General features: G+C 36.9%; 1 protein-coding gene across 1 annotated transcript; it reads right to left on the reverse strand.

Moving 5' to 3' along the window:
- Positions 1–337: 337 nt before the first annotated feature.
- On the reverse strand, positions 338–18,788 carry cyth4b (cytohesin 4b). Its single transcript, XM_088343144.1, has 13 exons — positions 18,658–18,788; positions 15,386–15,468; positions 15,250–15,320; positions 14,046–14,109; positions 11,770–11,888; positions 11,495–11,575; positions 10,930–11,042; positions 7,997–8,145; positions 5,259–5,370; positions 3,376–3,452; positions 2,359–2,430; positions 1,174–1,328; positions 338–1,101 (listed from the first exon to the last, which is right to left on the reverse strand). The coding sequence occupies exons 1-13, from the start codon at positions 18,674–18,676 to the stop codon at positions 1,014–1,016; spliced, it is 1,203 nt and encodes a 400-aa protein (XP_088199270.1). The 5' UTR covers positions 18,677–18,788; the 3' UTR covers positions 338–1,013.
- Positions 18,789–19,444: the final 656 nt, after the last annotated feature.

The following is a 19,444-nucleotide window of genomic DNA, read 5'->3' on the forward strand; positions in this document are numbered from 1 at the left end:
TATGTTTAAGGTTTGTATAAGTAACCTGTATTATTTTGTACTAAAAAAACATTTAATAAAATAATATGATTTATAAAGATAAATAAAGTTGAGTTTAACTTACTTTTGGAAGATTAGCTTAAACATTTAGGCGACTTCCTGCTGTGGTTAAAAGTGGCCAAAAAAAGCGTTCCGACCATTTTCTCAACCGCATCAAACTTTCTTATTCCACTTTTGTTTCAAAAGAAACATCTCACCTCTTCCTTATACATTACACCAACCATATTGAATGGATGCCCGAGGTATTAAACAATGAAAACGTCAAAGTTTTTAGCGTGCTAGCGATACAGTACATGTCGTTATGTTTACACACGAACCAGGAAGTACAAGCCGGATTTCTTCTTTGGTGTGGTTGCTGGCTGACCTGTCACAGCGCCACATGGCGGAAAGAAGTACTGCAGTACTGTCCTCTACTCCGAAAAAGGTACACACATTGCAAAATCTAACTTACAGCAATGTCGGGATATTTTTCGGCATCCTGAAACAAATGTTTTCTATTTACCGTTTTTCATAAGTCGAATGCTCGTAAGTAGGATGGCGTCTGTACAGCAAATTTGGTTTGAAAACTTGACACTGGAAGCGCACATGTCACCTAAAAATATTTAATACACACATGTATACATTTTTCAATGTATTTCTTACTAAACCAGTGTAAAAAATAAAAAGGGAGAAGTACAGTCATAACACGCTACAGCTTTTTGCACCTAGTAAGAGGAAGTGATGACTAGTTAACGTCTTCAAATATCTACCCTCATTTGTCACCAAACTTTCCCAATACTGTTCAATTATTTTAAAAGGCTGAAGAATTGAACCGCATCCAAACCTTTCTGGGCTTCCTCTCAGTACCAAAAAACAAAGTCCACATCTTCAGTGACTGTAAAACCTTTCATGTGCCCAGAACATGGGAGGACCTCAACATTCCCAAAGGAAATGTCTCTATCTTGAGACAAAATGTCCGTCGGTGTGGGTCTGATTCAGTCTTGTTGGTTCTGGTTCTGCTTGATTAACTTCTTCTTGCGCTGGGACACCAGGTCATAGAACGGGTCCTTAGTGATGCTCGCCCTTTGAAAAATGGTACACAATTCTATTTTTTATGTCTGGGCACCGGCAGCTAACCAAAGGCCTGTTGGGTACCTGATGGCACTGATCCACGAGTCTCTTTCACTGGCACTGGTGGCGCAGATGGTGTACGACTGGTGCTTTCCCTCCACCACTCGACCGTCCGTCTCCGTCTTGCAAGCTTTGATCTTCTGACCTCGACTGTTGGGGTTGTACAGCTCCAGGCAGTACTATATAAAGAAGTCAATACTTGAAGCAGACGCCAACCCAAATACGTTCTTTTGAGTAGGATTGGTTGAAATACATCATCTGCCTTTCTGTTATAATTATTGATAGGACCTATCACATAATCTACATATGGGTACCCTAAGTAATGGTAATGGTGATCAAAGCTCTACTTGGGCTATCATTAGACCAGGTTTGGGGAACCTACAGCTCTTCACATCTGGTTCTGAGAATTTAAATATTGTAAATTTTCTCTGTAATTGTCACAAAGTTGTGAAGTTAGAGTGAATGTGAAGCCCAAATATTATTATAAAGACTATAAGTCCGGTACAGTATACAGTATGTAGGGCACTGTTTTAACCGCAGTTTATGGACTCAGTTTTGACTGTACATCACTGAGGAATCCTTTATATGGAAGCTCATTAAACAATGTATGTTTACTGTTAAGACACTTTATGAAGAAAAATCACAGAACAAACTGTAAACACAAAAACACCAGCCAAGTAGTAGGATGGACAAAGCTATCCACACACTCCCATCTTTCTGCCCAGCGATGTCTGCGTCGAAGATAAAAATTTTGATGACCTTCTATTTCGCGGTATTTTGTGACATTTTTTTTCAAAACTTTGCACGCGCTTTGTTTTGAAATCATTATTTACGACCAAATTACTTTAAGAAACTGCTATATGGAGAAAAAACGTAAGTAGTATATTTATATTGATAAGGGAAACGGGCTATGGAATTATTATTACTTTATCAATTTAATGATGCAGTCTGGTCACTTTGAGTCTCCGTACTTTGTGTTCTTCCCAGTTTTTAGCATTTGTTTTCGTTTCAGGAACATCTAGTTATATTTGTCACTGTGGCCCTTTAAATTATACGATTTGCAACTAATACTCTTTTTTCTTTACCAATAAATGTTCAAATCAATATTATGAGCCCTTTTACACATTGACTGCACCAATAAATGAAGCGAAATGAATCCATCTCCTCGGAGAGGCCTACTTGAGATTTGCACAATTTTGTTATGCTCACAGGTTTGCGTGGAAAAGGGACATCTCTGACGCAAAGGTTCTCCAGAGGGATAATGCCTCTTGGTTCTTTATCCTGCCAAAAAAAAGAAAGAAAAAAATCAAGAACATGCCACCCAGCAGGATGGAAAAAGGATGAAAAATCTCAGCACACCCTGCCATAAAAAAAACGTGGTCCTGGTTGAGGGTTACCCTAATATCTGGACAATTTTAACCCTGCTTGTCTGTGTTCCCTACGACTGGCTGGCAACCAATTCAGGGTGTCCCCTGCCCACTGCTCGAGATGGCTGGGATGGGCTCCTGAATGTGAGTTACTTTAAAAGAGTGTTCTAAGGATATATGTGAATGGCGAAGGATAGTTAAAAATGACGCATATGATACAGAGGGGGTAAACCAGTGTATGCCGTCAGGCCCTTTTGCTTTTTGGTGGTTGCGTGACACAGAAACTCACCCCTTGTTGTACTGCGGGTTTTATGTTCTGTGTCAGGTAGGGAAGAGCAAACGGGAATGAATGTTTCGTGAATGTGTGTGTGTTCTTGGCTCTAGCCACCTCCCACGAGGGGGATATGGCTTCGATATATAGATGGATAGATTTAGACTTTTCAGAACTGTATGTATGTTTTTGTATTCATACATTTTCATTTATTTTATAACTTTGTCATGATTTTCAGTACATCTTTCACTTTTTAGAACTGCTTTATACTATTTTGTACTTGTATTTTCCAGCTCTCCCCTTATAGTTTTTCATACCTTTCAGTACTTCTCAGTACTTTTTTATAATTGTCACAATTTTCTATACTGTTTCCATGCATTTCAGTACTATTTAGTACTTTTTTGCATTTTATTCTATATTTCGATAATTTTTCATATGTTACAAGTGTTTTTTTCTACCATGTGGCCGGAAACAAAAATGAGTTTGACACCCATAGTGTAATATGTAGAGAAGCATTTCAATAAAGGGGTGTTTAGGCTTGTGCTGCAGTTTGTCTGCAAACAGGAAATGTGTGCAGAGAGGTCTTACTGTGGTAAACTCAAAGTAGTAAAGACAGTTATCGGTCAGGATGAACCAGCGCCTCTTCCATGTTTTCACTCGACCACCTTTAAGAGAAGACAAAAAGAAAAAAAAGAAAAAATTAAAAAGAAAACTCTGGTACAATGGAGACCAAGTAAGTGCAAAAGGATGCAAATAAAGTACAATGAAAGCAAATAAAGTGCAATAAAATTTAAAAAAAAAGTGCAAAATAAGTAAAAAAGAAGTCCAGAAAAGTGTCATGGTTGCCAATTGAGCCCCGCCAGTTTGGCGCCAGCTGCGGCTCATTGACTGATTGGCTCCCCTCCTATTTAAGCTCAGTGCTCTCACTCACCTTTTGTCAGTCCGTCAACTCGGACTGACACCAGCTCGGTAGCCTAGATGGTAGGGCGCCCGCTCTGAGACTGGGAGGTCGCTGGTTCAAGCCTCGGCCGAGTCATACCTAAGACTTACAACATTGGTACTCATTGCCTCCCTGCTTGGCGCTCAGCATTAAGGGTTGGAATTGGGGGGTTTGGTCACCTAATGACTAAAATGGCTGTGCCCTGTTTGGCTGCGGATGCATCGGCTCGCTACAGTTTAACTGTACGGGTCAGGTGTATTGACATTTCGTTCTGTGTGCATTGTTACAAAGAATGACAATAAAAGTAAATTCTTCTTCTTCTATTCTAACTAATCTCTGCACCCGCAAAACGTGTCTTTTGACTCTGCCCGGTATCCTGTTTGTGTATCCTGTCCGGTAATCGATCCCGTCTATTTCAGCCTGTTTTGATATTGGTCTCCAGTCTCCAGTGTCTGGTACCGTTCCCGTCTATCTCGTTGTGTCTGATCTCTGTCTCCTGTCTCCTATATCTGTTATAAATCCTGTCAGTCCCATTCTGTCCGGTATAGACACCATCTGTCCGGTATCGGCTTGTGTAACTGGTATCGATCTCGTTGGTCTCTGGCTTCTATCTTTCTTCTTCCGCCCAGCGATTGCAGAATCACTGGCGTTTGTGTTATTGTGCATGACCGCCCCATTTCCCGTAAAATAAAGCGTGTGTCAGAAACGTTACGCATCTGGGTCCTCTGCCTTTTCCGGTTCTTGACAAAAAGTGCAAAAGGAAGCCGAAGAAGAGCAATGAAAGTAGAAAAAAGTGCAACACGAGAAAAAAAGTGCAAATGAAGTGCCAAATAAGCAAAAAAGTAGTCCAAAAAAGTGAAAAAGGAAGCAGAGGTGCATTGAAAGTAAATGATGTAGTGCAAAATGTTGTGCAAAATAAGTGGAAAAAGTAGCTAAAAAAGGTGCAAAAGGAAGCAGAAGTGCAACACAAGAAAAAAAATGTAAAGAAGTACAAAAGAGAAGTTCAAAAGAGGTGCAAAAGAAGTGCTAAAGAAGTAATATAAAGGAAAAATAAGTGCAAAAGAGTGCAAAAGTAGTGTAAAAGAAGTGCAAAAAAGTGTAAAAGAAGTGCAAAAGAGGCGCAAAAGGAAGCAGAAGAAGTGCAATTAAAGCAAAAGAAGTGCAAGAAAAGAGAAAAAGTGCAAAAGGAAAGTAAAAAAAGTGCCAAAAAATGTTCTAATAAAAGTGCTATAGAAGTGTAAAAGGAGTGATAAGAAAGCAAATGAAGTGCTGAAGAAGTACAAAAAGTAAATTGTAAAAGAAGTGCAAAAGAAGCGCAAAAAGAAGCAGAAGTGCAATCAAAGCAAAAGAAGCGCAACAAAAGAAAAAAAGTGTAAAAGGATTATAATAGAAGTTAAAAAGAAATGCCAAAGGAAGCAGAAGAGCGATAAAAGCAAAAGCAGTGCACGAAAAGAAAACGTGTGCAAAAAAAAGTGTAAAAAAAAAAAGTGTAAAGGAAGTGCAAAAGGAATCAAAAGAAGCGTTTCTGTACCGAGTTTAAGGAGCCAACCCTCCCGATCGGGGTTGAAAAAAGTGTGCGTCAGGTCGTTGCCGTCGTCCTCTGGAATCTTGAAAGGCTCCTTGCGGATGCTCTCGTACAGTTTCTGAGACACAAATTACAAGAAAATGGCGTTTAATAAGACATTTATTATCGTATACAATCGCAACAAAATAAAACATATAATACATATAACAAATGTGAATTGCTGTTTATTGTTATTGCAAACGCCTTCGTTGTACTACTTATCTGAAGCACTTACAACTCAGGCCAGTCTACAAGCACTACCCTGTAATTTATTTTGTTTATCATGGAGTGCCATGTCCAACCTCTTTTATCAATATTCACTGCATTATTCTCGTTGACCATGAAGACAATTCTAATTCCACACAGGCACTGGTTAATGAGACATATTTTCCAAATGAATTCTATAGAATATATAATGAAATATTCTAGAGTAATCATTGAATAAACATTTTAAAATATAATTCAATTATTGTGTAAAATATTATATTGTATTGTAATCAAAATTCAAGTATAAGTAAATACATAGGTAAACTTGTGTATCATTTAGGATTAAGTATAGCTAAGTATAATAAATTAAACAAAACAAAATGATATGCAAGTAAATACTGCTATTAAACATAAACCTCTTGTTCCTACTAAGTTGAATGCAAATATAACGTTTAAACGATAAAGTACTTGATATACTTAAAATACATTTTCAAAATAAATTTGGAATATCTTGTAAATGTAATCCAAGAAACAATCAATCCAATGAATGACTTTGTAAATACAATATAATTGAAAATGAAAAAATATAAAAGATAGTTTAAAGGAAATAGAATAAACATGACTTTACCTGACTAGAAAAACAACAACAACAAAAAGAATAAATAAATAAAAAACCCACAGAACAATTGGGTAATTTACGTCGCCATATGCCAAAACTTTAAAATCCCGGAAAAATCATTTAAATGAAAATAGGTAATGAAAAAAAACCCTATAAAAGCTATTTTTAAAGCTTAATTTTCTTATTGGGGGATGTAGCACCAAGGTAAGGGAAAAAAGTAAACAGATACATCCTTTATAGCGGGTGTCTCTAACTTGGTAAATGCGGGCACCAGGGGTGCCCCCTTAAAACAGCTGAGATGCCCTCGGACCTGTTCTGGATGGCTTACCAGTGCTGGGTCATTCTGATTTTCTAGTAAAAAAATGTTTTTGTGCTTGCTTGAGTCTATTTAACCCTACCTCCAAGTTTTAACCTTGTAACAAGGTAGTAACAACATAGTAACAACATGATAAGTAGTTATTTCTAATATCCATATAGAACTGGGTGACCGTTGAACTAATTAATTACAAAAATTGCTCTCAGTTTGAAAAAGGTCGGAGACCCCTTTACAGGTACGATAACCACAGATCCTTATTCACATGTGGGACGATTTAAGAATTAAAATTGTCTTAATTCCAATCAATAACAACGTAGTGAACATCGTTTACAATGGGATTAGATGTGGCAATCCGTAATAAACTTGTTATAAAGACTTGAAAGGGAAAAACTAGCAGTGTTGGGCACGTTACTTGAAGTAATGAGTTATAGTTACTCACTACTTCTTCCCAAAAGTAACTGAATTATTCTATCGTAAAATTAACTAGTTACCAAACTTGTGGTTCAAATAATTTGACATTTTCGGAGAAGTATTCGAGTCACTTCAATAGAGAAAAACAACAAGTAGTTGTGTTATAGAACCTTTTAACATTTATTGCACCTCCCCAGCAACATATGTATTGTATACATGAAGTGCAACAAATATAAACAGTCAACAATATAATAAAACAACAATCAGCAGTATATAGTATAAAGTGAGTTTAATATATCAAATCTAACTCCAAAGGTCTGTCGAAGAGATGGGAATTCCGACTCTAGAGAACTGGCTTTTATGACTTGGCCTACTAAAAAGGGCCCTGCTCTTTCGGCTGTTCAGGTTGTTTTTGTTGTTTGATCCATATATTACCTTTTGTAGTGTGTTATTATGAATAACTTAAAAAGGAGGAAAATAAAGCGATATTAACACTTAATCGTTCGCACTGAAAACGTAGAAAACATAAATTAAAATAATTATAAAGCGACAGAGAAAACGACAATGTACAAAGCCATTTTAAACTTTTTTTAAATTAAAAAAATTCAAAGTCAACAGTACAGAATCCCTAGAGAAAAATTCATTTTGACCAATCACAATAGAAAGATAGCTTCTTGAAGGGAACCGGCTCTCAATTGGCAGGTAGCCGGCTCCCACTTCCAAGAGACGGCTCACAAAGCTGTTTCATTCGCAAACAACGCGAGTTGGTTGCCGCACCCGCCGCCATCCGCCTTTTCTTTCGACGATTTAGTGTTTGTCACATTTGTAATCGCTACCTTACTTTATGGTGGTCGCTGTTTTAAATCATGCCATAATCCCAAAAGACTTGATGTAACGAACTTGGAAAACCACTTTATTCCAAATTACGAACCGCTTTTGACCGCAGTAACGGCATTGTAACTGCGTAAAAGATAACTAGTTACTGAAAAAATAACGCTGTTACATAACAGCAATGTTCATAATTGCGTTATTCCCAACACTGAAAATAAGATAAGAATGTCGGGACAGATAAGCAAGCCTACGGTATTTACAAGGTAAAACTCAGAGACTTAGCTTAAGCTGTAACAATACTAGATAAGTGTGCGAGTTTACCGATAGCAGCTCGACGGGGAGGTCGCTGCCGTTGTTGATGCCCCGATTCATGCACACGAATCGCTCAAGCGTGGTCTTGTCTTTCACGTTGGGGTTGTGCAGGCTGGTGTTCAACATGATGATGGCGAACGACAGAATGTAGCACGTGTCTGTGCGAGGCAGATGAGAAGTCAATCAGACTTGCTCTCACATAATATCATACCCTCATGCAACTATACTCTCATACAGAGACAGTCATACCCATGTACAAACACTAATATACACTCTTATACACACAAATATACTCTTTCACTACTATTATACTCTCATACACGTTCTACCATACTCTCACACACACACTAGTTTTCTCTCATATACACACTTCTATGCTCTCACACACATACTACTATACTCTCAATATGCGTGTGTATAGCAGTGTGTATGGTATGGTAGTATGTGCGTGAGAATTTATTAGTGTATATGAGAGAGTGGTACTATAATACACTACTATACTCTCATACACACACTACTGTACTCTCTTACACAGGATTGTACTCGCATACACATACCACAATACTCACACATATTAATTTACTCTCATACACATACCACAATACTCACACATATCAATTTATTGTCTCACACATATCAATATATTCTCATGCAGTACTCACGCTGCTATACTCTCACTTGTTTTACTATACTCTCTCACACATATTACTATACTCTCATAGGCTCAATTCCATGCTTTCACACACATACTACTGTACTCTCAATATGTGTGAAAGAGTATGGTAGTGAGAATATAGTAGTATGTGTGAGAGAGTTTGTTAGTGTAACTAAAACAGTAGTACTATATTATACTAATATAATCTCATAAACACACTACTATACTCTCTCACACATATGAAGAGTATAGAAGTAAGTGAGTGAAAGCGTAGTAGACAGATAGATAGATAGACAGATAGATAGACAGATAGACAGATAGACAGATAGACAGATAGACAGATAGACAGATAGATAGATAGATAGATAGATAGATAGATAGATAGATAGATAGATAGATAGATAGATAGATAGATAGATAGATAGATAGATAGATAGATAGATAGATAGATAGATAGATAGATAGATAGATAGATAGATAGATAGATAGATAGATAGATAGATAGATACTTTATTCATCCCCGAAGGGAAATTCACACAGTAGTAGTAGTGTGTGTCTGGGGGTATAACAGTATGTGCGTGAGAGTATTCTATATTATACTATGCTCCCTTTATACTTTATACTATACTTTATAATCTCTCAAACACTACACACACTACTGTAGTCTCTCACACATAGGACTATACTCTCATACAAATACCACAGTACTTTCTCACACATGTTACTTTCTCCCTTACACATAAAAATATACTATCATAATCACTCTACTATATTCTCTCACACATATTACTATACTTTTATTGACATTTTTCTATGCTTTCACACACATAATACCATACTCTTTGAGAGAAAATAGTGGTATGTGTATGACAGTATATTAAAATATGTGTGATAATGGATTAGTGTGATAATGAGAGTCTAATGGTATGTGTGAGAGAGTATAATTGTGTGTATGAGAGAGAGTATAAAGGGTGAAAGAGAATAGGAGTGGGCATGAGAGCATAGTATAGTAGTATATGTGAGAGTATAGTAGTGCGCATGAGAGTATAATAGTTTGTATGAAAGTGGATTGCAGTGTTTGTGCATGGGTATAGTTGTACATTTGTGAGAGTGTGATGTTAATGTGAGAACAAGTATGATTTTCTTTTAAAATGGCCTCTCATACATGCTGACACAGAAGACGAACCCTAACATGGGAAAAGTCAAAGTCTTGAAGGAAAAAAAACAACTATGCCGACTCAACAGGCGACTAATTATGAACAAGTCCCTGTTGCTTTCAATTGGAGTTACTTACAGTAAATTGGACAATTGTAGCGTATAGCGACGTTTTTCAACCAGTGGACCGAGGCACCCTAGTGTGCACGGCAGGACATTTCTCATATCTATCTGGGCAAAAAATAATGCCATTTTTCTATGTCCTTGCTTTGACAAAGTGAGTAACTATAACGTTCATCCCTATTAATAAGTGTTTTTGTTATTTTTACTAACTTTCTACCAAATTTGCTGCTTTCTGCTCATGAAAAAGTACTGGGAATATTTTATTATTTATTTGGTGCTGCCCACTGGAAGATAATTTTTACTTTGATATTTCACGTATATTTGTTATTTGTTTAGAAAAAAATAAAAAATAAAAATAAATATATATATATATATATATATATATATATATATATTACATATATATATACATCTGTTGTAAAATAAAATCCAAAATTAAAGCAAAATTCTATACTAAAATAAAAACTTATATTGGTTCCTCAGACAACTGATTAACAACAAATTACCCTAAATTAAGGCAACATGATAGTTTTAGCTTAAAAAAAACATAAAATTGAGGTTGTGGATTAATTTATAAATGTTTTTGCACATTTTAATTATTTTCTTATTTTAAATTGCTGTTTTTTGCGAAAAAAAATAAATAGAAAAACAGTAAAATTACAAATTACAGTCAAATTCTTGAGAAAAATCAATAACCTGTTTTACATCCTGAGCCACAGTACCCGCAAATGCTAAGAAAAACTGTTAATACAGACATGATCATTTAAACTGAACAAAAAACTGGTGCCAGGAATGAATATTTAGGTGTTTTTGACCCGAGGATGTGCCTCAAGATATTTCTATAAAGAAGGTGTGCCTTGGCTCAAAACATGTTCAATATCACTGGCATGGAGGCCATATGTAGGTGTGTTATTTTTTCACACTAGCCACCCCTTTCAAAACACGTCCAAATCCAAGTCGAAGATATAATTCAAAAATTATGAGAAATAAACTTAGAATGCAAACTTACCGGTGGACTGGAAAACTTTTGCGTTGCATTGGCAGTATCGTGTTGCAAAGGCCTCCATCATGCGGTCGATCTTCTGGGCCTCCCCGGGAAGACGGAAACTCCACAGGAATTGTCTGTTCAAAGGAAGTAGAGCTACATTCATTGCCATTCTGAGCAATGATGGTCTCTGTATATCACTGGGGATGTTGTGGATGTTATTGTATTTGCAAAGGGAGTCGAAGGGAAAATATGAGGGATAAAGGGACACTTAAAAACAAAAGGCGAACTGGAGCCCGTGAAGCCGCTGCGTTTGGACGCGCCGCCATCTTGGATCCCTCGTGGACTGAGCAATTAGGGAATAAAACACTGGACCGTGTGTACAGTAAGATCAAACATCCAGTTGGATCCCCCATCTCTGTTTGTCCCTCACCCCCCTCATTGGAGTCCAATTTCGTTGTCACAATATATCCCATGTTGTAACAATGACAATAAAGGCATATTCTATTCTATTATATTCTATTCTATTGACAGCTATAGACGTCCAAATTTGAAGCTTGACAGAGTAAACAAAAAAAAAGAAGCAAACCTGAGCGCCTGGACCAAGTTGAGGTCGGAAAACTCGTGAAGTTCCACAAAGGCCTGCAAGGTCTGCAAGTGGAGCTGGTCTCTGGAAAAAAAAAAGTCCTAAATTCAGTACAGTACCTTTAAGAACCAAGTGAGCCTAATGTGTCTCTACAAGACTGACGTTTCTGACTGGAACTGCCCTCATACCACCACCAAATAATCCATTTTTGGTTTTCGGTTGAAGTTACTCAATATTTTTGTTTACAAGTAATTTCTTCAAATTCAATTTGAAATCACCTTTCTCCCAGGAACTCTCCAATGGCAGTTTTGTTGAGGCCCTCTTCCCTGTAGAGAAAATCAGCGATACAGGTGGGACTCCTCTCCAAAAGCTTGTTCTCCACCAGGTAATTGATACCCTAAACCACATGCACAAATACAAGTACGCCTCATTTGAAATACAAAAAAAAAAATAGATAAAAATATTCTTTCACAAGTTTGGATTTTAAAGATCCCTTAAAAGGAACAAAAAGTATCTTTAAATTACTGTTAAATGGACAATGTGTATCATTCAGCGACTTCTAGTTGTAAATACTAATTTCATTCATTTTATTAAACAATGTTGATTCAAGTAATAAGCAAAAAAAACTTGAAGAGGTGACAATTGTACGCCATCTTAATGCTACAGGTACCTGAAAATCCCCCAAAATCTCACAAAATAAAATCTAGAAGAAAAGTAGTGCAGTTTGGTGAATTGGTAAGTCTCCGAAGTTTATATTTTTCCTTGTGCTTTTAAGCACGACCTCATACAGCAACATATAAAGGGCAAATACCCCACACTCCCTCTAAGAACCAAATATTGGACTATGTATGTTTTTTGTCATTTCTTTTTTAGAATTTTTAGAGTCTACATACAAAGTTCACACACAAGATACTCAAAATGTATTATTTCAGGTAGGGGGAAAAAAAATAAAAATCAATTTAAATCATGACCAAACTATGCATCTATCCAATGAATAATCATAAGATAATATGTCCAAACAGTCAGAACATTTACACTTGCATGTTTATACACCATACTTTCATATTCATCCATCCATCATAACTTCACTGCTTATCCACAATAGGGTTGCAGGGGTGCTGGAGCTCATCCCAGCTATCTGCCCAGAGGAGACCCACCCAAGCACAGGGAGAACATGCAAACTCCACAGAGAAGGGCTGCTAGCTGGATTTAATCCCATAACATCAGGACTGAGCCGCAGACGCGCGAACCACTCATCTGCCGTGCTGCTCTATACCTTTATATTGATCAACGTAAATTACAGACTACATTAAAAGAAGAAACAACTTTACTTTTTAATAAACCGGACTAGATTTTAAGCCACGAACAAAGACAGGCATCAAATGTAATCAAACTCTGACCAAAATTGGACCTTCGACATCAGTGTGAAGACATTTCCTCAATCGGATTACATATTTTTAACAAGTGGTTGAAGTTCAATTAATCAGTGATTTGTCAGATATCAGAGCCTTGGCAGATGTTTTAGAGCAGGGGTGTCAAACTCATTTCAGCTGAAAAAAAATCTCACAGGGGCCGGATGAGGTATAATTAAGACAAAGGGAAAAGAAAGAGAGAAAAGAAAGGGAGAAAGAGAGAGAAGGAAATGTACAGATAAAAAGAGATAGAGAACAAGGAACACAGAGTTAGAGAGGAGGGAGGCAAAAACGACAGAAAAAGTAAAAAGAGTGAGAGAAATACAGAAAAAAAATAGAAAGAGGAAGAAAGAGAGGTAGAGATAGAGAAAAAGAGAGAGAGTGCGCAAGAGAGAGAGAGCACAATAGAGAGAGAGGGATACAAAAAGAAGGAAAAAGAGAATGAAAGAGACAGAATGACAAAGAAATAAAGAAGTGAGGGGAGTGAGAAAGAGAGAGAGAAAGATCAAAATTGTGAAAGAAGAGAAAACAACAGAGAAACAGAGAGGAAAACCATGTGCATGAGAAAAACAGAGAGAAAGAAAGGGAGTAAAAGAAAAGAGATACAGTGAGAAAATAGAAGGAAAAGGTGGAAGAGGGAGAAAAAACATAGAAATGAATACCAAAAGAGAAAGCATTAGAGAGAGAGAGAGAGAGAGAGAGAGAGAGAGAGAGAGAGAGAGAGAGAGAGAGAGAGAGAGAGAGAGAGAGAGAGAAAGGGAGAGAGTGACAGAGAGAGAAAGAGAGAGAGTGAGAGAGAGATATACTGCAGTTGCTTTGCAAGTGGTGCCCAAAATCGGATGCTGTTCTGCTTTCACATGTGACAGTAGTGCAAATAAACAATTTTTTCTTATTCCATAAATATTGTGTTAAATATTGTATGCAAATATTACTGTAACACATCCAGAAATTGGAAAATAACAGAGTTTTTCTTTCTTTCTGCACCTGTTAGATTAAATTTCTTAGCATGCAAGCAATGCCACAAAATTTCTGGTGTGAAGGAAACCATACACGGCGTCCACGTGCTAAACAGGAAGTCCTAAACACATGCGACCCCATTTCACAAAAAGCACACCATAAACCCCATTTTTTTTGACGCTCACCTTCTTGGGGTCCATGTTGAATTTCTTTTTCCCGTTGGAGAATCTTTTCCTTCCCATGTTTTTGCTGCGAGAAAAAACAAAAAAGGTGTAGAGTGAAATCCGGCGCACTTTTTGGCAAGCTTTCCCAACATCCAATGACAGTCATCTCAATTCAAGTCAAGTTTATTTCTATTCTCAAAGGGCTGCACAGACCACAGTTCTGTACAACTCTTTGAGACTCCTTGTGATGAAGGGCTAGACAAATAAACAGGACCTGACTTGACTTCCTTGTCGGTGTAGTTCATGATAGATATGCTGGACATGATAGTTGTGTTATGCCTAGCTAAATAAAGCAGGCATGCAACTAATAATTATTTAATTAATCGATGAACCGGTCGATTAGTTACCTTTTTTCGATTACTCTACGAAACCGATTTTTTAAAAACACATTTTTATTTACTTTTTTTTATCTACATATAGATGTTTTGGACAGAAAGAAAATAGTGCACAAAAAACTGAATATTCTATAATATAAAATAGTAAAACACAATACAAAGTTTTTGTAAATAGCTCAATAAAAAATCAAAAATACATGATATACACCTGCAAATATTTAAGATACTTTTTTTTATAAAGAGCAACAAAAGGCAACATGGGAGAATACAAGTACTTCATCAAGAGGACCTTGTGTTTTTTTAAAACATTTTTATTGTTTACCTTTTTAATTTGTGTCATTACACTTAAAGGAGAAGCCCTCCAATTTCATCACACTTTTATTAGGACATTTAAGGCCATTCATTCACTCAATTGTTTGTTTGTTTTTTCGTTCATTCATCTATCCGTTTAAGCATCAAAATATGGTCTTGAGGCGCTCTCTGTCGAACCAAAGTGCTACTACAAGTTTGTCGTCAGACCGAGAGTAAATCGCACTACAAAATGTGGTCTCGAGTCTCTCTCGGCTAGATCAAAGTGGTACTACAAGCATGTCCCCTCTTATTTGCATTGAATTAACGTGCTGAGTGATGCTTAAACACAGTGAACTGATGATAAAATTTGTATCCAGCACCTTTAATAATCAATTTTAATCGGCTTTATCGATTCATTGTTGCAGCCCTAAAAAAAAGGAAAAATCTAATCCAGGAAATACATTTTTAACTAGCTCAACGGGTTACATTTTGAATGACGTTTTAAGGCCGATTCACAATTAATTGAGCAACCCACCAACCTTTCTTCAGTCTCGGCCAATTCAAAGTTGAGGATCTCAGCCATCACGCTGTCAATCTCCTCCCTGAGTTTCTGCTCATAAGCACAAAAAGTCTGAATTGATTGAAATCGTTCATGTCAAGAAAGCGGCGCTGTACCTGTATCTCATCCACAAGTCCTTTCTTGTGCATCTTGATGCTCTCCAGTTCCGACATTTCAGCCGCTGTGAGGTCAGATAGAACTGCAAGACAATATTAGAGTCTATTTTATTCATTCTTTTAAGAAATCAACTCATTTAGAGCCACTCCGATTAAAATGGAAGAAAAAAATGTCCTGAGAAAAAACTGACCTTGAAATATTGGTGAGGAGAAAATTTCAACTGCCATCACACTAAAGCATGCAAAAGCTTTATGCGTGACATAACATCGTGAGACATGTATATACTATTTACATACGAGATTAATTTGTAGCCGGATTGTGCTTGTATCTTGAATTTTTTGTATCTAGAACAAATTATCCCCATATGAAAGAACAGAAACCCAATTCATCTGTTCCCGGTCTCCCAAAAGCATCCAAGGTAACCCTAAACATCTTCCTGATCTCTGAGAAAACACATTTAAATAGTAGTTGAAAATAAACATACGGAAATAACATAAGATAATAAAACTTTGACTTTAAAGTCCTGCCCCTTGCTAAAGGAGTAGGGAAGGTATTGGGTACCTGGCAACTGGGTTTAGTTTTTCTCTGCATATGTCTTTTTTTTGCATTGTGAAAACACGTTTTATTAAACAAAGTTTTCATCCATAATAAAAATAGGTTTTTAATATGTTTTTTTAGTGGCAGGACAAGAAATACAGTAAAAACTCAAGTTGAAACTCCAATTAAAAACAAAGACATCTAAAACGTTTCTCTACAGGACATGCAAAAGAGTTAATATATCAGGAGTTTCTTTGGGTATTAGATGTTGTAGGAGTCATTAGGTTTAAAATGCCTTTATTCTTTTCTTTTTTTTTACGAATTTCCATTCTATCAGGTAAGGTTCTGTTTTCTTGTTTTGATTGAATATGTCTTTCATTCCAAAAAGAATGGAACGGGGTAGGCAGTAAAAAGTTTGTGCTTTGGAATATGTTTAGGTATTACAGTAGCATATCATTGTATTGTACAGCAGTTTTGTGCAAATCTTTTATTGATTCCCTCTGTTAAAGGTGGAGTGCGTCTTTTGATGCGTCCTTAGAAAAAGTTAAAAAAGCTATTAGGTATGTGCTAACAATGCTCAACTGTTCTAAGAGAGCTTATGCTTTATTTTACACTGTGTCTATCTGCTTTTATCTTACTTTGACGAAGCCCTTTAGCTTTTTGTTATGTTTAGATTTTTTAGAGTAGCAATACAATGGTGAAATTAAGAAACCCTGCTTCAAATATCGAGATGCCTCGCTACTTTGCACTTCTGTTGTCGCTGGTTCACGGCCTCGCAAATTTTTAATTGAATTAGATTGTCTTTATTGTCATTCGTCTCAATGAAGCGTGCATTTTTGTTATGCAGCAGACAACACACAGCTAAGCTATCACAAAGGCGTGTGTGTGTATGTTGGGTAGGCGTCACTGTCTTTGTGTCTTGTGTATGCTGTCATTCATAGAGCAGGGCGGGTGCAGAAGTCATTGGGTCCACCAAAAATAAACTGAGAATCACGGCGACAGCTAGGATTTTAGCGGCTTATTAAATAGAATAAAATTCCATTGATTGAATCAGACTCAGTTAGAAAAGCGCAAAGATGGTGAACACTAGCAGGTGCTCAGTGGATTGTTTTCGGATCGGGAAGAGACTGAGGCGGTGTCAGGAGAAAAAGTAATAGCAACGCTGCAGGTCCAACCAACTGCGGCTAGCCTATACAACAATTCTTCTAAATCGCCTCTGCCGATCCCGTATCTTATCAATGCCAGATCCATTACCCATGAAACGGATGCTGTTACATCTGGAACACTTGTATTTTAATCATTAAGTAGACCTGCAAGGATACCAGATGCTAGGATGCAGCTAGCTGGCTGCTCTCTAAATCGTTTATAATAACAATAAAGAACATTCATTTAACTGTTTTTCTTTGTAGAACTATAGCCGTTATTTTGGTATATGCAGATTTTCACGTTTTGCGGGGGGCTTTGGTCCCCGTTAACCGCAATAACAGAGGGATTACTGTCCTGTCCAAACACCAACCCAATCCTCAAGAAAGTTGGAAAAAAAGAGTTTATTTATGCGTGCATCTTGCATCATGAATGAGCTGATTGAGGAGGCAATGATGATACAAACTAGGAGATGGCGGCAGCAAGTTGAGAAGTTTCAAATTCCGTACAGCTCCATTAATTAATGGTTGATATTCTTGTTTTTTGTGCTATGTCCAAATAAATAGCCACAAACAATGTCACTCAGTAAGAACCAAAGCTTCACGTGATGAGCACTGTACTTCCTTTTGTCAAATGCTCGCTTCTCATGAACGACCACATGAAGCGTCAAACGCCCTTCCTGTGTGCTGCTTGTGCAAGAAAAGAGTGCAAACACGCACAAACACACTCAAATAAATCGAAGATTTTGCTCACAACAATAGAAAGAAGAAGTGGCGTTTAAAGAGTTCCCACATGGAGGAAATGACAGCACATTTGTCACTAGAACATATTGAGACACTTTCTCATTGAGGAGTATTGGAAAGTGATTCAAAAGGCTTTGCAATCAATTTTAAATTTGACTAAATTTAATTGTCTGTCACAACTAAAAGGAGCGGGATACTTGTTTGATTATTGTCATATTACACTACAAAGGACGTAAATATACATTTACAATATATGTAGTGTATAGGTGTTAAAAGGTTTGATGTGGAAAATTAGAAAAGAAAAAAGGAAAGAAGCAAAACTAATTAATAATAAAATTAAATACAACAATAACATGTTGGTTTTGAATAACATTACCACTCTTGTGGCCCTCCCTCATCAAGGTTTCTTATTTTCCTTCATGTAGAAGTTTTGAGTTTTTCCTTGCCCGCATGTCGGTCTAAGATCAGGGTGTGTGTAATTGTGACCTGTGCAGTCCTTTGAGAAATTCTGTGATCAAGGCCTATACAAATAATTCTGACTTTGAATGGACACAAGCCCTATTAAATAGAAAAAACATTTTTTTAATGCAAATAAAACTATTTACAATAATAAGCAAATGTGGTAAAATGTAAAATATTTCAAAAGGTATCATTGTAATACAAGCAAAAGGATGAATTATGTATTATGACGATGAAAATAAGAAGGCCAAACTAACAGGAAAAAATATAGAAAACACCTTATAACAAAGAGCAGGAAAAACAACAACAACAAACAACATCAAAGTAAACATTTCAAACAGGAGGGAAAACAATCCCAACAAAGATAATAAAAAATAAATGTGTCTTACCCATTTGGCCGTCAGTCATGAGCTTCACCAAAATAAAAGTGCAATTTGGTGATGTGTTCAAGTATCAGACTGAGCTGGTGCGGATGCCGCATCAGCACAAAGCCACCCATATGACGCACTCACTAAACAGGAAGTAATTTTTTTCAAAATAAAACGAAAGACTTGAACATGATGTGCCACTGTTCTTGTGGCATTCTTCTACCCATTTTTTTTCAAATCATATGACGTTGTGCATGTTGCAGCAGCCCCCTTTGTACTTCCTGTTTGTTCTCTTAGAAACAAAGCAAGATGCTCATAGTTTTTTTGTATATTTCTCATTTAAAAAATCTGCAGGCCTTTAATGTTTCGAAAGGTGATCGTCAGGGTACCAACTCCTGTGGTGTGTCTTGGGCAAGTACAGCCTGGTGGCGCCCATTACTCTACAGGCCATTTTGGGGGGGTTGGGGTGTGGGGGTTGAGGTTTTGCTCCCCCACATGAAACCTATATTACTATTATTGTAAATTATAACTATAACCTTATCCGTATCCTTATCCTCCTTGTTTTATAACCTTATCTTCTCTGTTCCTTTATCTTCTTGGCTTTTTTACCTCACTGTGAATGTGAATGTGTGTTACTGGAGTGTCATGCCCAATTTCGTTGTCACAATATGTTAACCCATTTTGTAACAATGTCAATAAAGGTATAGTCTATATTATATTCTATTCTATTCTATTCTGTTTTCCTTGGCGACCAATGGCATGAGATTATCCGTGCTCTGACTCAGATACAGCACCTTATGGTCGCCGT

The sequence above is a fragment of the Urocampus carinirostris genome, chromosome 8 (genome assembly GCF_059441175.1).
Source record: "Urocampus carinirostris isolate Australia breed hairy pipefish chromosome 8, RoL_Ucar_1.0, whole genome shotgun sequence".
NCBI lineage: Eukaryota > Metazoa > Chordata > Actinopteri > Syngnathiformes > Syngnathidae > Urocampus > Urocampus carinirostris.